We start from the raw sequence: 16,289 nt of genomic DNA on the forward strand, positions 1-16,289 counted from the left end.
GAAAGACTAAAGAGGGTCGCCTGGTTGACTGACTAGTCATTAGGCGTATGCCTTTGGCTTGGGTCATGGTCCCAGGGTCCTGGGATCGAGCCCCGCATTGGGCTCCCTGCTCTGCGGGAAGCCTGCTTCTCCCTCTCCCACTCCCTCTGCTTGTGTTTCCTCTCTCACTGTGTCTCTGTCAAATAAATAAATAAAATCTTTTTTAAAAAATGAAAGACTAAAGAATCGTGGGAAAAAAACCATGAATTCTTATACTATTTTCCCCTAGTTCTAGAGTTTTGCAGTTCTTTATGATTGGTAAACTTTGTCTTAGCTGGATGTTCTTATGGATCTTCTTGCGGAGGGGCATGTTGTGTTGATTCTCAAGCATCTTTGCCCCTGGTGGAATTGCACCACCCTTGCTAGGGGGCCTGGCTAAGTAAGGGGATCTGATTGCTCTGTGTGACTTTTGTTCCCTGAAGGCATTTTGTGCCACTTTAGAGGATGACAATGAAAATGGTGACCTCCTAATCTCCAGCCCTGGAGCTGAAAGCTCAGGGCCCCACTCCTCAGTGCCCTCAGGGAAAAGCAGGCAATCGCTCCTGTCTCCCTGGTCTCCATCTGCACTCATGCTCACCCAGTCTGTAACCTTGTGTTTCTGTCTCAGGCACATGACCCCGTTTTGTGTCTCCAAACCCTGTAGACTGCTGCAGTGTGCACCTGTGTTGCTCCTCGCAGAGGAAGAAACAGGGTCTTAGTGTGGTTCTGCCGCTCTCTGGGCCCCTGCTCAGAGAGCTGTTGCCCAACCATGCCATGGTTTGTCATATATGGCAACCCCGAGCTGAGAGCCCACTCCTGGGCTCGCTGATTGCTGCCGGTTTCCGCGCTCCGATGCCTGGGAACTCTGACACACTCGGGCACTCCCAGTCTTCCTGTGATCCTGGGGATGCTGAGACCACACTGTCCCACCAAGGATTACGTCCCACTTCTGTATCACTTTCTGGTGCCAGTTTATAGAGGCTCCCTCCCCCGCCACAGCTTATCTTCCCTTATCAGAGAACATAATTTGCAAATATTTTTTCTCATTTTATGGGTTGTCTTTACTGATTTTTTTTTTTAAAGATTTTATTTATTTATTTGAGAGAGAGGATGAGAGGAGAGAGAGAGCACATGAGAGGGGGGAGGGTCAGAGGGAGAAGCAGACTCCCTGCTGAGCAGGGAGCCCGATGCGGGACTTGATCCCGGGACTCCAGGATCATGACCTGAGCCGAAGGCAGTCGCTTAACCAACTGAGCCACCGAGGCGCCCTGTCTTTACTGATTTTTATCTCTTCTTCCTTCTTCAGCTATTGAGGGAGATGTGTTCAAGTCTCCTGTGATAATAATAGAATTGCCTATTTTTCTTCATATATTTTGAAGATGATTTATTGGATGCAAATATGTTTATAAATGTTGTAGCATCCCAGTGATTGATCTTTTTATCATTATGAAATATTCATCTTTGTCTCTAGTAATGCTTCTTGCCTTAAAATATACTTAGATGTTTATATAGCTATGCCAGATTTCCTTTGCTTAGTGTTGGTATGGTTTATCTTTTTTTATCCTTTTATTTTCAAACTTTCTAGGGCCTTATACTTTATGAATGCCTCTTGTAAACAGCATGTGGTGGGGTTTTTTTTTAACCAGTCTCTTACTATACTTATTATATTATTTAATAATATTATTAATATTTACATAAATGTAATTACTGGTATATTAATGGCTTTAATGTTATTTACTGGGTTGTTTTTTCTATTTAATCTTCCTGTTTTATGTTCCCCCTGCTTTCTTGCTTTCTTTTATTTTTTTTTGATTATTATTTTTTTTAAAGATTTTATTTATTCATTTGAGACACAGAGATACAGAGAGAGAGAGAGAGAGACAGCATGAACAGGGAGAGAGGCAGAGGGAGAGGGAGAAGCAGGCTCCCCGCTGAGCCAGGAGCCCGATGTGGGGCTCGATCCCAGGACCCTGGGATCATGACCTGAGCCGAAGGCAGACGCTTAACCATCTGAGCCACCCAGGCGCCCCTCTTGCTTTCTTTTAGATTAATAAACTATTTTTCTTATTCCATAATTTATCTCTGTTAACTTGTTTATACATTTGTTTGTTGTTCTTTTAGTGGTTTACCTAGGGGCCATAGCGCACATCTACTTTTGCCAGTTTAGCTTTCACCAGAAACTTTGCAGGTCAGCCTAGCCATCTGCCGGAATCAAGCCTGGATTCTCAGCCTCCTGTCTATACCCAATATTGCAAAATCTCCTAGGGAAAAAGTAGATGTGTGTGTTAACTCACCTCTCTTGCTTCTTTTCCCTTCTCTGGAATTTTAGGTCCTCCAGTCCTTGTGTTTCTGTAGCAATCTGATATATTTAAGTAGATCAATTTGCATTTTATCTGACTTTTGTAATTATTCCTGGTAGGAATTTTAGTTTGCTACAAACTGCTCCATCATACCTAGAAGTAAGTGTGATTTTATTATCAATGGATAACAGTATAGTCATTGTATATTTACATAGTAATGTTAATTTGCCATTATTTTCCAAAGAATTAATAGCTTTTTCTTAAATGTTGATTGGACTTTCACATAGAGAAGAGGATGAAGAAGGTAGACATGTTAGGGTAAATAGTTATCTTTTGACAGAGTTAGGTAATTTTAATATTCATAGGCTAGTTGAGTACTTTCTTTAAATACCCACATGAACAGATGAGAAGTTTGTTTAAAATTTAATTTGCTTGAATTGTCGCCTTATTATTTTGGTGTTGGTGTTGGTATGGTTTATCTTTTTTTATCCTTTTATTTTCAAACTTTCTAGGGCCTTATACTTTATGAATGCCTCTTGTAAACAGCATGTGGTGGGGTTTTTTTTTAACCAGTCTCTTACTATACTTATTATATTATTTAATAATATTATTAATATTTACATAAATGTAATTACTGGTATATTAATGGCTTTAATGTTATTTACTGGGTTGTTTTTTCTATTTAATCTTCCTGTTTTATGTTCCCCCTGCTTTCTTGCTTTCTTTTATTTTTTTTTGATTATTATTTTTTTTAAAGATTTTATTTATTCATTTGAGACACAGAGATACAGAGAGAGAGAGAGAGAGACAGCATGAACAGGGAGAGAGGCAGAGGGTATTATCTTTGTATAATCTCTTTACTTTCCTTATTTTCAATCCACATTGAATTCTTTCTTTAGATATGTGTAGAGTATCTCACTATAATCAGTGAGAGAGATACACATGACTCAGTATTTAGCCCTGCGTGTAAAACCTGAATGAATGAATGAATGAGTGAATGAATGAATACAGGAGGCTGTCCAACTTTCTGGTTCATTTGGGTTGATCAGAATCAGGATTTTCTTTGTACTAAAATTAAAAGGTATGAATGTTTCATTTTACATGATACTCATTTAATATGAGTATAAAATTGCTCTGTCACCTTATGAGGCATTCACATTTTGAGAGGTTAATTAGTTTCCACCCATTCCTCAGAGGAGCCAGAGTAATAGTGATTGACTGGAACTAGCATTGGAAAGCTAAAGCCTTAGAAAGGAGGCCCTGGGAAGTCAAGTACTCATAAGCCAGAGTTGTCATCAGATGTTAGAAAGTATTAGAATGCCACAGCTGGGCATTTGGCCAATCTGAAGTATCAGTAACTCTAAGTGAAGAATTTTCTTCTGGGAGTGAACTAAGTCGTAGTCTCAAATAATTCTCAAATAAGTAAACAGACTTAACTACCAGAAAATGTGGGTTGTTTTTTTTAACTGCTTGCCCTAAAGAAAATTTAAAATACTGCTGAAGAGATTTTAGAATTAAAAGTTTATAAACACAGGTTAAAGATGTTGCTCAATAAAATATGTGGGATTATTTGGAGACTCTAAGAAGTTTCCTACTCTAAATATAGATCGATTTCTATTTCAGTCTATTCCACTGACCTTCATGTGGGGGAAGCCCCAGAGCACGCAAATTAAGAATGAGCGTTTCGTACAGAAGTCATGTGAAATAATCTATTTAACCATCATGGTCATGCAGAATATCAGTGTTGCATGATTAAATCATTAAAAATGATTTGGGGGTGCCTGGGTGGCTCTGTCGTTAAGCGTCTGCCTTCGGCTCAGGTCATGATCCCAGGGTCCTGGGATCGAGCACCACATCGGGCTCCCTGCTCCACGGGAAGCCTGCTTCTCCCTCTCCCACTCCCTCTGCTGTGTTCCCTCTCTCGCTGTGTCTTTCTCTGTCAAATAAATAAATCTTAAAAAAAAAATGATTTGAAGAAAACTGGTAAAATTTGAGTTCTATTGTCTAGTTAATTATATGGTGCCAATTGATTTCCTGATTCTGATAAAGCGCTATAGTTAGGTAAGATGTCACCATTGGGGGAAGCTAAAGTGATGAATGCATGAGTCTTCTCTGTACTATTTTGTAACTTTTCGTGAGCTTAAAATTATTCAAAATAAGAAAGTTTTAAAAATGATTTGAAGGATATAAGATTTTGTATTGATGAAATGAAAGGGATGTTAATAAGTAAGATATGATAGTCTTTCTTCTTAGGTATGAGGGGAAGTGAAGGGATTATGCTTTTAGATTCCAAGAGCAGCCATAAAATATAAGGGGTCTTAAAAAGCAGAATCAGACCTATAAATATAGAGAAAAAACTGATGGTTGCCAGGGGAGGGGGGGTTTGGGCAAAATGGGTCCAGGGGAGTGGGAGATACATGCTTCTAGTTATGGAATGAATAAGTAACAGAAATAAAAGACACAGCATGGGGGCGCCTGGGTGGCTCAGTTGGGTAAGAATCTGCCTTTGGTTCAGGTCATGATCCGGTCCTGCAGTCAAGCCCCAGGTCAGGCTCCCTGCTCAGTAGGGAGCCTGCTTCTCCTTCTCCCTATACCCCTCTCCCTGCTTGTGCTCTCTCTGTCTTGCTCTCTCTCATTCTCTCAAATAAATAAATAAAATCTTAAAGAAAAGGTAGCATAAGGAATACAGGCAATGATATTGTAATCGCTATATAACGGGACAGATGGTAGCTACACTTGTGGTGAACAAAGCATAATGTATAAACTTGTCAAATCACCAAGTTGTACACCTGAAACTAATGTAACATTGTGTGTCAACTACACTCAAATAAAAAGAAAAAATATATATAAGGGGTCTTTCTTTTTGGCTTAAGAATTATTGATACTACATCTTTTGTACCAATGATACAGTAAAGGTGTTAGTGAAATTATACTTTTATTTAACTAATACTACTTTTATTTATATCCTTCTAATATTCTTTTAGTAAGGTAAATTTATTTTAAGTAATTTTAGCCTGTGTATTAGACTAGAATTATTCAATCTTATGGTAAAGGTGACTGGTACGTAGTTCATAGGACTAAAAAAACACTCCCAAGTTCATATAGCAATTCTTGAGCCATAATCATTTCTCTTTTTGTATAGTGCTTTCTCAATTCGTCTCTACTCAAATTTGTAGAATCTGATTTTTTGTGGTATGTGGTTTTTCTTTGGTAATATTTTAGAAATACCAGCTTTTTTGTTAGTAGTCCTCTCACATATAAGTATTACCTACTTTTGTCATGATACTGTACCCCAAACATTTATCAGTTTGTTTACAATTGAAGTTAAAAGAGGATGTTTACTTTTGATTAATAAAGTTTTACTGGGCAGTATGAATTAATTTGCGTGAGTTCATTTTATCATTGGAATCTCTCTTGTGAAATTATCCTCAATAAGTCATTGACTAGCCTGACATTTCAAAACCTAAATATGTAATCAAGGTAATGAAATGGAATACCTTCAATGCCATGTAACCAGGGAAAAGGATAAATCCTAAATGTTGGTCATGTAAATAGTTACAGCCATATAAACTTTAACAGTAATATTCCTTTTGCTTTTGTAATTGCCAAAGGAGTTTAACTTATTTATGTTGTCTTTACATTCCTCTGCTAGTTTCGATAATGGATAAGGTGACAACAGTTTTCAACAGTGCACAGAGATTGGAAGTTGTTAGAAACTGCATCTCATTCATATTTGAAAATAAAACATTGGAGACTGAAAAGGTAATAAAATGCCTTCTTTCCCAAGTAAGCGTCCATCATTTCCCTTTCAGATTTATATGTTTAGCTTGCCAAATGACCTCTCCTCTAATTCCATCTCTTTTCCTTATCAAGTGTCCTTTCATTGTTTAGATCATTTTATTTTTTTAATTTTTTTAAAGATTTTATTTATTTATTTGACAGAGAGCACAAGCAGGCAGAGCAGCAGGCAGAGGGAGAAGCAGGCTCCCCGCTGAGCAGGGACCCCGACATGGGGCTTGATCCCAGGACTCCGGGATCATGACCTGAGCTGAAGGCAGCCACTTAACCAACTGAGCCACCCAGGCGCCCCTGTTTTGATCATTTTGAAAGAATTGTCTCTAAGATTTAAAATCTTTGCCATGCCTAGTTATATGGCTACCAGAGAAATATTGATAAGTGATTTTTTTCCTTAAACTTTTAAACATTGTTCTTTAAATCCTATTTTGACATATTACTTAGAAATTTAACCTTTTTTAAAAGATTTTATTTATTTGACAGAGACACAGTGAGAGAGGAAACACAAGCAGGATGAGTGGGAGAGGGAGAAGCAGGCTTCCCACAGAGCAGGGAGCCCGATGCAGGACTCGATCCCAGGACCCTGGGATCATGACCGAGCCAAAGGCAGACGCTTAACGACTGAGCCACCCAGGCGCCCCAAAATTTAACATTTTAAATAAAATTTTATTTATTGTAAAGAATCTAGTCGGAATAAGAAATGAATTGTAAAAACAGTGGTATTCAACTTAAATGTGCCTCATTAAAGCACATTCTCTTGCCTTCTTTAAGAAAACATGTTAAACATAATGTAATCTTAGTGACTCATCATAGCTCTGAACATCTATTACAAGAGGCTAAAGCATGAAAAGAGTAACATTTTTACCCTTATATTAAATGATCCCAAGCCTTTTTAGGTTTTGACTTTTTTTTGGTTTCCATTTTCTCTTTTGCTTGAAGTGTTATAATAGACTTCCTTTTGCTTTTCTTGCTTTCAGGTTTTACATCCTGTTTCTTGTACCTGCCTATAATATTGTTATACTCTCAGACTTTTTCCCTTCCTTCTTATTTGCTCCTTTATTCTATATTTTTTAGGTTTTCAAAGTTAAATAAGCCTATTATTATTTTATATAAAGTACATTAACTAGGCTCTAAATGGTGAACTGGGAGAGATATTCTTCTGGGTGATAAAGTGAAAGAATTTTAATGCATAAATCTAGACATTTCTGTTTGTTGATCTGAGTCCTTTTCCCTTCTTTATTATGATACTGAAATGAGGAGAGGAGATGTAGAATTTTCTAGTCATAAATTAAAACTGACTAGTGATTAAATAACTTACCAATTTAAAAGAATAAAATCACCTGTGTTTCTTGTCATTTTAGTTTTTCCTTCTATTTTTGCCACAGAGATGTGGCCAGTTATTCGAAGAAGGTATCTAAGTGTCATGAGTGTTTTGGTAACCAAAGTTTTGTTGAGTTTTTTTATTAAGTGAAGTTAATGTTTTTTAACTTATTACATAAATCAGTTCTACTTATTTTTCATGCTGGCTTACAAATAAAAATAACGATAAACCCATCTATTTTATAATTGTTCTTAATAGCAAATCCACTCTTTTCTGGAAGTTTAATTCTAATATCTTTGTTAAATGGTTTATAGGGTGCACTTGAATTTTCTGTGATTGAATGTTGTTTTTTTCCATTGATACCTTTTGTTCATTTCTGCCTCTCTTGCCTTAGACCCTTCCAGCTGCATTGAGAGCCCTTAAAGGAAAGGCAGCAAGACAGTGTCTCACTGATGAGCTGGGTTTACATGTCCAGCAAAATCGGGCTATATTAGACCATCAACAGTTTGACTATATAATAAGGATGATGAACTGTACTCTACAGGTAATTTTTATTTCTTTCAGATTATTCCTAATATTTGAGAATACTTTTTATTTTTCCAGGAGATTCTGTAATTATTGATATGTCAAGTTCTTGTGCCTTCCACAGTGAATAGGATGAAGAACCAATATCCATACCATTTCTGTCAGAAACATTTATTACTTGGCATAAATACTGAGTTTTTCATACTACTGTTGTTTTCTCTTGAAAAATACTAGGGTAGAGGAGCCTGGGTGACTCAGTCAGTTCAGCGTCTGCTTTGGCTCAGGTCATGATCTCGGGGTCCTGGGATTGAGCCCCGTATCGGGCTCTCTGCTTAGCGGGGAGTCTGCTTTTCCCTCTCACTCTCCCTCTGTGCTCTGTCTCTCTCTCTCTCAAATAAAATAAAATCTTAAAAAAAAAAAAGAAAAATTCTAGGTTATTTTGTTTTTTAAGCAAACTTTCTGAAAATGAAAAATGAAAAGTCATCTTTATGACATTCAGTCTTATGTTACTTAATGTTAGATTTTAATAATAATTTTAATTATTCATTTCAGTCAGTTTTTAGTTGTACTATTAAGGTAGAGAGTAATGAGTGATGGATAATTCAAGTTATAAATGAATTACTTGATTAAGTATTTGCTAAGCATCATGCATAAAGGTCAAAAAATACTTCTACTTGGCATCAAAATATATATATTATCTTACAGAAATAAACTTCCCATAAAATAGTGAAGACAATTTAGGAGAAGCAAATAATCTGATTTCTCCATCCTGTCTCACATGTTAGATATTTTATGACATTGGCATCATATTCTTTACAGGTGATACAAATACTGTTTCTCAAACTTTTTGCACAAGGAGAAGAATGTAATTAAATATTAAGAATTCAAAGACTATCTGTGAGACTCTAGAGAAAGTAAACAAAATGCATGTTAAATTCTGTTAGATTGGAAAATGAGAATTACTAGGTATAATTAATAATAAAATTTATGGGTGAAAGAAGGCCTAATTAAATGGAAAGATACACCATGTCCATGAGTTGGAAAACTCAGTATTGTGAAGATATCAGTTCTCCCCAAAATAATCAATAGAGGCAATGCAATTTCCATCAGAATCCCAACTAGAAGAGCAAAAGCCTAAGAATTACCAACATATTCCTAAAACAACAACAAACTTGGGAATTGGTCCTGTCAGATATCAAAAATTAGTTTAAAAGAAGACATATAAGTAAGTAAAGAAAGAAAGAAAGAAAAGAAAGAAAAAGAATACATACAAATGGCCAAAAGGTACCTGAAAATGTGTTCAGCATCACTAATCATCAGGGAAATACAAATCAAAATCACCATGAGGTACCACCTCACATTTGTTAGAATGGCTATTAACCAAAAAGATAAAAGATAAGTGTTGTGAAGGATGTGGAAAAAAAGGGAACCCTTGTGCACTGTTGGTAGGAATGTAAATTGATACAACGTCTATGAAAAACACAAAATTAAAACCAGAACAAGTATATGATACAACAATCCCACTTCTGAGTATATCCAAAGGAAAACAGGATATTGAAAAGGTATCTGCACCCCCATGTTCACTGCATTTTTAACAATAGCCAAGATATGAAAACAACCTAAGTGTCTATCAGCAGATGAATAGGAAAAGGAGATGTGGTATATATAAGCAATAAAAGTATTCAACCATGAGAAAGAAGGAAGTCCTGCCATTTGCAATAACATGGATAGATATTGAAGGCATCATGATAAGTGAAATAAGCCAGACAGAGAAAAATAAATACTACATGGTATCACAGATATGTAGAATCTTAAAAAAAAAAAAAAAGTCAAACTCTTAGAAACAGAGTGAAAAAGTGGTTGCCAGGGCCTGAGGAGTGGGGGAAATAGGGAGAAGTTGGTAAGAGGTGCATACTTTCAGCTATTTGATGGCTAAGGCCTGAGGATCTAATTTAAAATGTGGTGACTGTAGTTGATAAAACTGTATTATGTACTTGAAATTTGCCAAGAGAGTAGAACTTAAATGTTTGTACCAACCATCAACAACAACAACAACAACAAAACATAAATATGGAAATCCTTTCACGATGTATGCTTATATCAAATCACCACCAGGTACACTTGAAATATTTTAGCATTTTATTTCTAAATTATACCTCAACAAAACTTAAAACAATTTTTAATTAGTTTAAAACTGTAGTAATTAAGACAGTGTGGTATTGGCACAATCATAAAGAGATTGACCAAAAGAACAGAATATAGAACAGAGTTCATAAACGGATGATGACAGATAATACACAGAGGTACACATATATGGGAATGTGACTTATGACAAAATTGTCATTTCAGATCAGTGACAAGAGGATAAAAAACTCAGTAAATAGTGCTGGGACAATTAGGTGACCATGTACACAAAAAATGTACAGATATCTCACTGGTGTACGTATACCACACTATACATTAAAAGCAGTTTCGTGTGGACTAAAGACTTAAATATTGAAAAGCCAACCTTTACAGTTTTTCAAACAATCTTTAAAGGAGATATCCTTGACTTTGGGGTAGGGATAGATTTGTTAAACAAGTCACAAATAGTGCTGATCTTAAAAGAAAAGATTGATAAATTTGACTACATTAAAATTAAGAATATAGTCTGTGACCCAGTGATTCCACTCTTAGATGAGCTCTTACCCATATACCAGGAGACATGCACAAAAATGTTCATAGGAACATTGTTTGAAATAGCAGAAAACAAAACAGCTAATATGCCAACCAGCATTAGAATGGATAAATAAATTGTGGTATCTTTTTATATTAGAATATTTTTTAGTAGAGAAAATGAATTGTAGCTACAAGGAACAATGTAGATGAATCTTAAAGAAGATACTTTTGCACAAAAATAAAAGGACAATCCAATTACAATATGGTTCCATTAGTATAAAATTTAAAGCATGTAATATATTATTTAGAAATATAATTTCTAATTATATGTAATTTAGGGATACAACATATATGGTAAAACTATAAAGAAAAGCAAGGCAATGTATACATATATTAAATCATCACATTGTACACTACAATTTTATTTCTCAATTACACCTCAATAAAACTAGGAAAAAAGGAAATCAAGGAAATAATAAAGAAAATTACCTCAGAGGAACAGAGAGGAAGGGCAGGTGAACATAGAGATCTTCAATGGTAATGGTAATACTCGATTTCTTAAACTAGATATATGAGTATTCATTGTGTCATTGACCTTCAGGTCTTAGGGTACTGCTATTAGATTTTTTTTGCAGGGCTTATTTTTCTCTTCAAACTCATTTCAAAGGATATTTTTCTCTGAAATTCTAACTTAAAATCTAGCATCAAAAATGCAATCTTGTAACAAGTACTCTGTAGTTTGTTTAAGCAAATTGACAAGATAGGAGATGATTCACCTTTACTGGAAGACATTCTTATTTTAAAAGGTATTTTATACTAGCTATAATAGTTTATAATATAGCAATAATTAAAAGCAACCTAAATGTTTACCATTTGGATATTGATTAATTTAATTATGTATAACTATTTGGAATACTGCTCAGCTACAACATAAAAAGAGTAGATCTGTAATAAGTGCCCATATGGAAAACTTCTATTATATATTGCTAGGTAGGCAAAACGGAAGTTACATAAAGTAGATCTAATATGATTCTATTTTTGACCTAAAATTACACATCTGTATTATAACATACTAAAAATTTAGAAGCATATTTGCAGTAAATCCTAAATAATAGTTACTTCTGGTGTATGGATTAGGCGCACACACACACACACACGCATAGTTAAATTATATAAAACATAAGCATATATTTTATAAATTAAAAAAAGATTCTTTTTGTAGGAAGGACATCATTGAGCACCTTTATGAGAAGAATAAAACATAATAAATTTGTCCTAAATAAAGCCACGTCTTTTGTTACTTTGCTGCCCTTACTTTGCTGCTATATTTATAGAGAACAAACGAATTTAATTAACAGTTGAAGGTCTCTAGAAACCCTAAAGTTAGGTAATTTCTTGGTACCCTATGACTGCTGATAAAACTACAAAAACTGTTTTAGGAAGCTTTTTTTTCATTAGTACTTTCTGTGCTGTTTATTAACTTAGGAATTAAGTTTTAAGGTTTTTTTAAATTTAATTTTAGCATACACCAATTAATCACTTACAGAAGAGCCAGGTACCCTCAGGCTATGAATATTTTCCTTTTTCATTTGAATAATCATATTTCTGAGGAGAAAAAGGCATGGATGTTTTTTTCTGCTTTCAAATACACCTGGTCTAGGGTGCTTAATATTTTTTAATTCAGTATTTCATAAGTACATAAAAATGGATCCTGTCTTTATTCCAGCACATGCTGTTGTTTAACATTATATAGAGGCTCTTCTCAGTTATAAATGGGCTCACATGTGATATTTTTATTTTAATGGGTTATTTATTACTAACTTGGGATTTGTTAGTATTTATATTCCTGTTGCAACAATGTTACTTGTGGGGATTTAACGTGACATTCTGAACATTTTTTACAAAAGCGTAGAGTTTCAAGGCAGAGAGGCCAAACATCTGTGTTGGTATTTTAAGAAAGAAACCTCAACTAAGTGAACTAATTTTTAGCTAGTGATTCAAAAACTTTAGTAATTTTTGCTTTTCGTGATTTTGAAGTTATTCTGTCCTTCCCTGTCCTCAAGGGAAAATAAAGTGGAACATGAGTACTAGAGGGGACTATTTTATTTATTAGGTTCTTTCAATGCCAAGGAAATTTTTTAAAGGACTGGTTTATAGAGGTTATAGATTATTCCTATGTATCATCTCATTTCAAATAACATCATATTTTGGGTGTTTTTATAACTGAGATTATTATAAATCTCTCCAAAAATATTATGGCCTTAACTTTTCATTTTTAGCAGAGACATGATTAAAACTTTAGCAGATACATGATGGCAAGATTGTAGCTAAAATTTTTTAAAGATTTTTATTTATTTATTTGTCAGAAAGAGAGAGAGAGAGCACAAGAAGGGGGGACAGCAGGCAGAGGGAGAAGCAGGCTCCCCAGTGAGCATGGAGCCCATTGCAGGACTCAATTCCAGGACCCTGGGATCATGACCTGAGCCAAAGGCAGACACTTAACCCACTGAGCCACCCAGGTGTCCCATTGCTAAAATTTTTTAACAATAAATTATGATTTAAAAACCCAGTGAAAGGTGTTATGCACACACAATGAATCATGGAACACTACATCTAAAACTAATGATGGAATGTATGGGGATTAACATAACAATAAAAAATTAAAAAAAAAAAAACCCAACTAGTGAAGTCCTCCATTTCAGCATCATAAACAACCGCGTGCTAGAGGAACCCTCTCACTAATGTAGTAGAAATAGATCTTAGAAAATTTGTAAAAAGAAAAAAATTTTAAAAAGAAAAATATCCATGTGATTTTGATACATTGTTTCTTCTAAGAAGAAAAGGAAATTTCTAACAAGCCCTTCTTCTATTCTCAAGAAAAGGACAAATAGGGAAAACCAAATTCTGAGCAGTTAGCAGTTGGGAAAACCAAATTTGTGAGCACAATTAAGCATTGGCCTCTATAGGAGAGCTGTTTAAACCTGAGAGTTTTGCATTAGTCTGGGACATTAGAAGAGAAATAAAATAATCCCTATTCAATAGTAACATGCCCCTCACGCTTGCCTCTAAAAGAATCAATTGTAAATCCTTTCTGCAAGAATGCAGCCCCAAATTAGGTAGTCAGGATTCCCACAGATTAAATTCAATAAAATATGAACTCATTATTTAAAAATGATTGAATACCAAGGAAGTGAGCCAGTATGAATTAATTTCAACAGATACAACCAACAACAGATTTGCACTCTCCAAGACTATATTTTGGGATTATCCAACTTGAATATATAATTAAAATATTTAAATAAAAGATGGAGTACAAAATAAGCCAATAACCAGAAACTAACAAAAATGGACAGCTGAGTTTATATAATCACTTAAAGTAAAAATTGAGAGGATGTGGAAATATCGTTAAGATGTCTGTTCTCAGCAAATTGATCTATAAGTTGAATGCAATCCCAATCAAAATTGCAACAGACTTTTCTATAGAGATTGACAGGTGGACTCTGCAATTTATGTGGAAATGCAGAGGACTTAGAATGGCCAAAAAATCTTGAAAAAGAACAAAATTGGATGACTTACACTACCTGATTTCAAGACTTGTTATCAACCCACAATAATCAATACACTGTGGTACTGACATAAGCACCAACAAATAAATCAGTGGAAAGAGCACCCAGAAATAGACCCACATTTATGGGATTTTTGACAAAAGCACCAAAGTAACCCAGTAGGGAAAGGGAAATTTTTTCCACAAATAGTAGTGGAATAACTGAATATCCATATGGAAAAATGAATCTCAACCTTTATGTCACGTCAAACACAAGGATAACTTTGAGTTGTAGAGTATAGATCTAAACATAAAATTTTAGGGGAAAACACGGAATAGTTTCATGACTTAGGAATAGGCAACAGTTTCTTAGATCACAGAAAGTGATCACCAAAAAAGGAAAAAAAAATATCATTATACTTTATCAAAATTAAAACTTATGCTCATCAAAAGACCCCATTATGAAAATGAATAGGCAAAACTGGGAAAAAATATTCCCCAAATACATATATATAGCAAAGAACTGGTATCGTGTTTATATAAAGAACTACAACTTAAGAAGTTGAACAAATCAATTTTAAAAAATGGAAAATTTAAACAGATACTTCACAAAATAATATGTGACTGGTCAATAGCCACATGAAAAAGGTCTCAATATCATTAGTCATCAGAGAAATGCAAATTAAAATCACTGTGAGAGACTACTATATAACCCACCCATATGCTAAGATTAGACTGACAATGCCAAATATTGGCAATGTTGTAAAGTAACTGGAAATCTTATACTTTATTGTTGAGAATGTAAACTGGTACAGTCACTTCAGAAAGAGAGTCTGAGAGAGTCTTTTAAAACTAAGCATATACATAATAAAATAAAATTAAAAAAAAACTAAGCATATACCTATCCTATGATCCAACAATTTCATAATAATTGATGTCTGCTATTTACTTTGAAATGTACTAAAATAATATGGATTAATGGATAGATAGATGGATAGATAAATAATAAAGCAAGCCTAGTAAACTGTTCATGATACACTGTAAGAGGAAATGTACAGGTGTTCAGTGTAAAATTCTTTCAACTTTGATATATGTTTGAAATTTATTGGTATTAAATAAGTAAACAAAGAAATACGTAATTACAAAAAACTCAGTGGATAGGTTAAACATCAGTCTAGACACAGTGAAAGAATTCTAGTGAACTGGAATATACACGTGAAGCAATTACACATAGTGGAGCAGAGAGAAACAGGAAGACAGAATATGTGGAAGAGAAGATACAAGGAGGGGAGAGTGAAGTGGTCTAATACAAATACTGTTCAAAGTGCTAGTCTGTGACAAGATAAGGAACTTGTGCTGGGATGCAAATCCGTGACTTTGTTTTCATTGAGAAAGTCTTACTATGAAAAAAAAAAAAAAAGTAAGCTACTAAACATTGGGCTTAGTGTGACTTCAGCTCAAGGTGGTCAGTATCTCAGAAAGTAACCAAAGATCCTGCCTTATTAAAGAGGAGAGGCTTCAAAGTCTAAGCCTCAGATTTTGTCAAGGCTGAGAATTTCAGACACCAAGAAAATGTTTTCATAAAAATTCATTGGTTGCTGGGTAGATTCTTATATTGGGCTCTTAGGCTGAGGACTCAGAATATAGGAAACCACAGAGGAGTTTAAAAGTATGAGAAAAAAGGCTTCTATTCTGCAACCCCAAACTTCCACATCAGATTGACTTAATCTAAATTTTTTTTCTGAGGTGGTTGGTATCTTTATTGCTTTGGAGGTGGAGGGCAGGTGCTCAGGAGCTCTTGGGGTGGTTCCGGTTCTTCACCATTGTAGGCTTCTGGCTGTGCAGGATGGTGCTGGCTCTGTGAATGGCATCCATGCACAGATCTGGGCAGTACTTGTTCTTGAAGATCACGTGCATGATGCTGCTGAGGGTGGCCCAGGCATTCTTGCTAATGGCGGCTTGCACATAGGAGGTGGCGGGTTTTCACCGGTATCTCTACCACATGACCACCACTACGCCTTTGCCCTTGGCCTCGGGCCCACAGTCTTGTGGTGAATCAGCCTGTTGTAGCGGAAGGAGTTGTGAGCCTTCAGGTTATTGGGCTCGGTGCTGTATGTCTGCTTGTTCC

The 16,289-nt window shown here is 35.1% G+C and overlaps 1 protein-coding gene across 4 annotated transcripts in view; it reads left to right on the forward strand.

Annotated features, from left to right (window-relative positions):
• Positions 1–16,289, forward strand: part of SBF2 (SET binding factor 2) — a 467,712-nt gene that overhangs the window by 293,288 nt on the left and 158,135 nt on the right. For all 4 annotated transcript variants that reach the window (XM_044919518.1, XM_044919516.1, XM_044919517.1 and 1 more), the window contains 2 exons: positions 5,971–6,080; positions 7,829–7,978. In XM_044919518.1, the coding sequence (XP_044775453.1) occupies positions 5,971–6,080; positions 7,829–7,978 (260 nt within the window). The remainder of the gene's footprint in view (positions 1–5,970; positions 6,081–7,828; positions 7,979–16,289) is intronic.

The sequence above is a fragment of the Neomonachus schauinslandi genome, chromosome 11, assembly GCF_002201575.2.
Source record: "Neomonachus schauinslandi chromosome 11, ASM220157v2, whole genome shotgun sequence".
Lineage (NCBI taxonomy): Eukaryota > Metazoa > Chordata > Mammalia > Carnivora > Phocidae > Neomonachus > Neomonachus schauinslandi.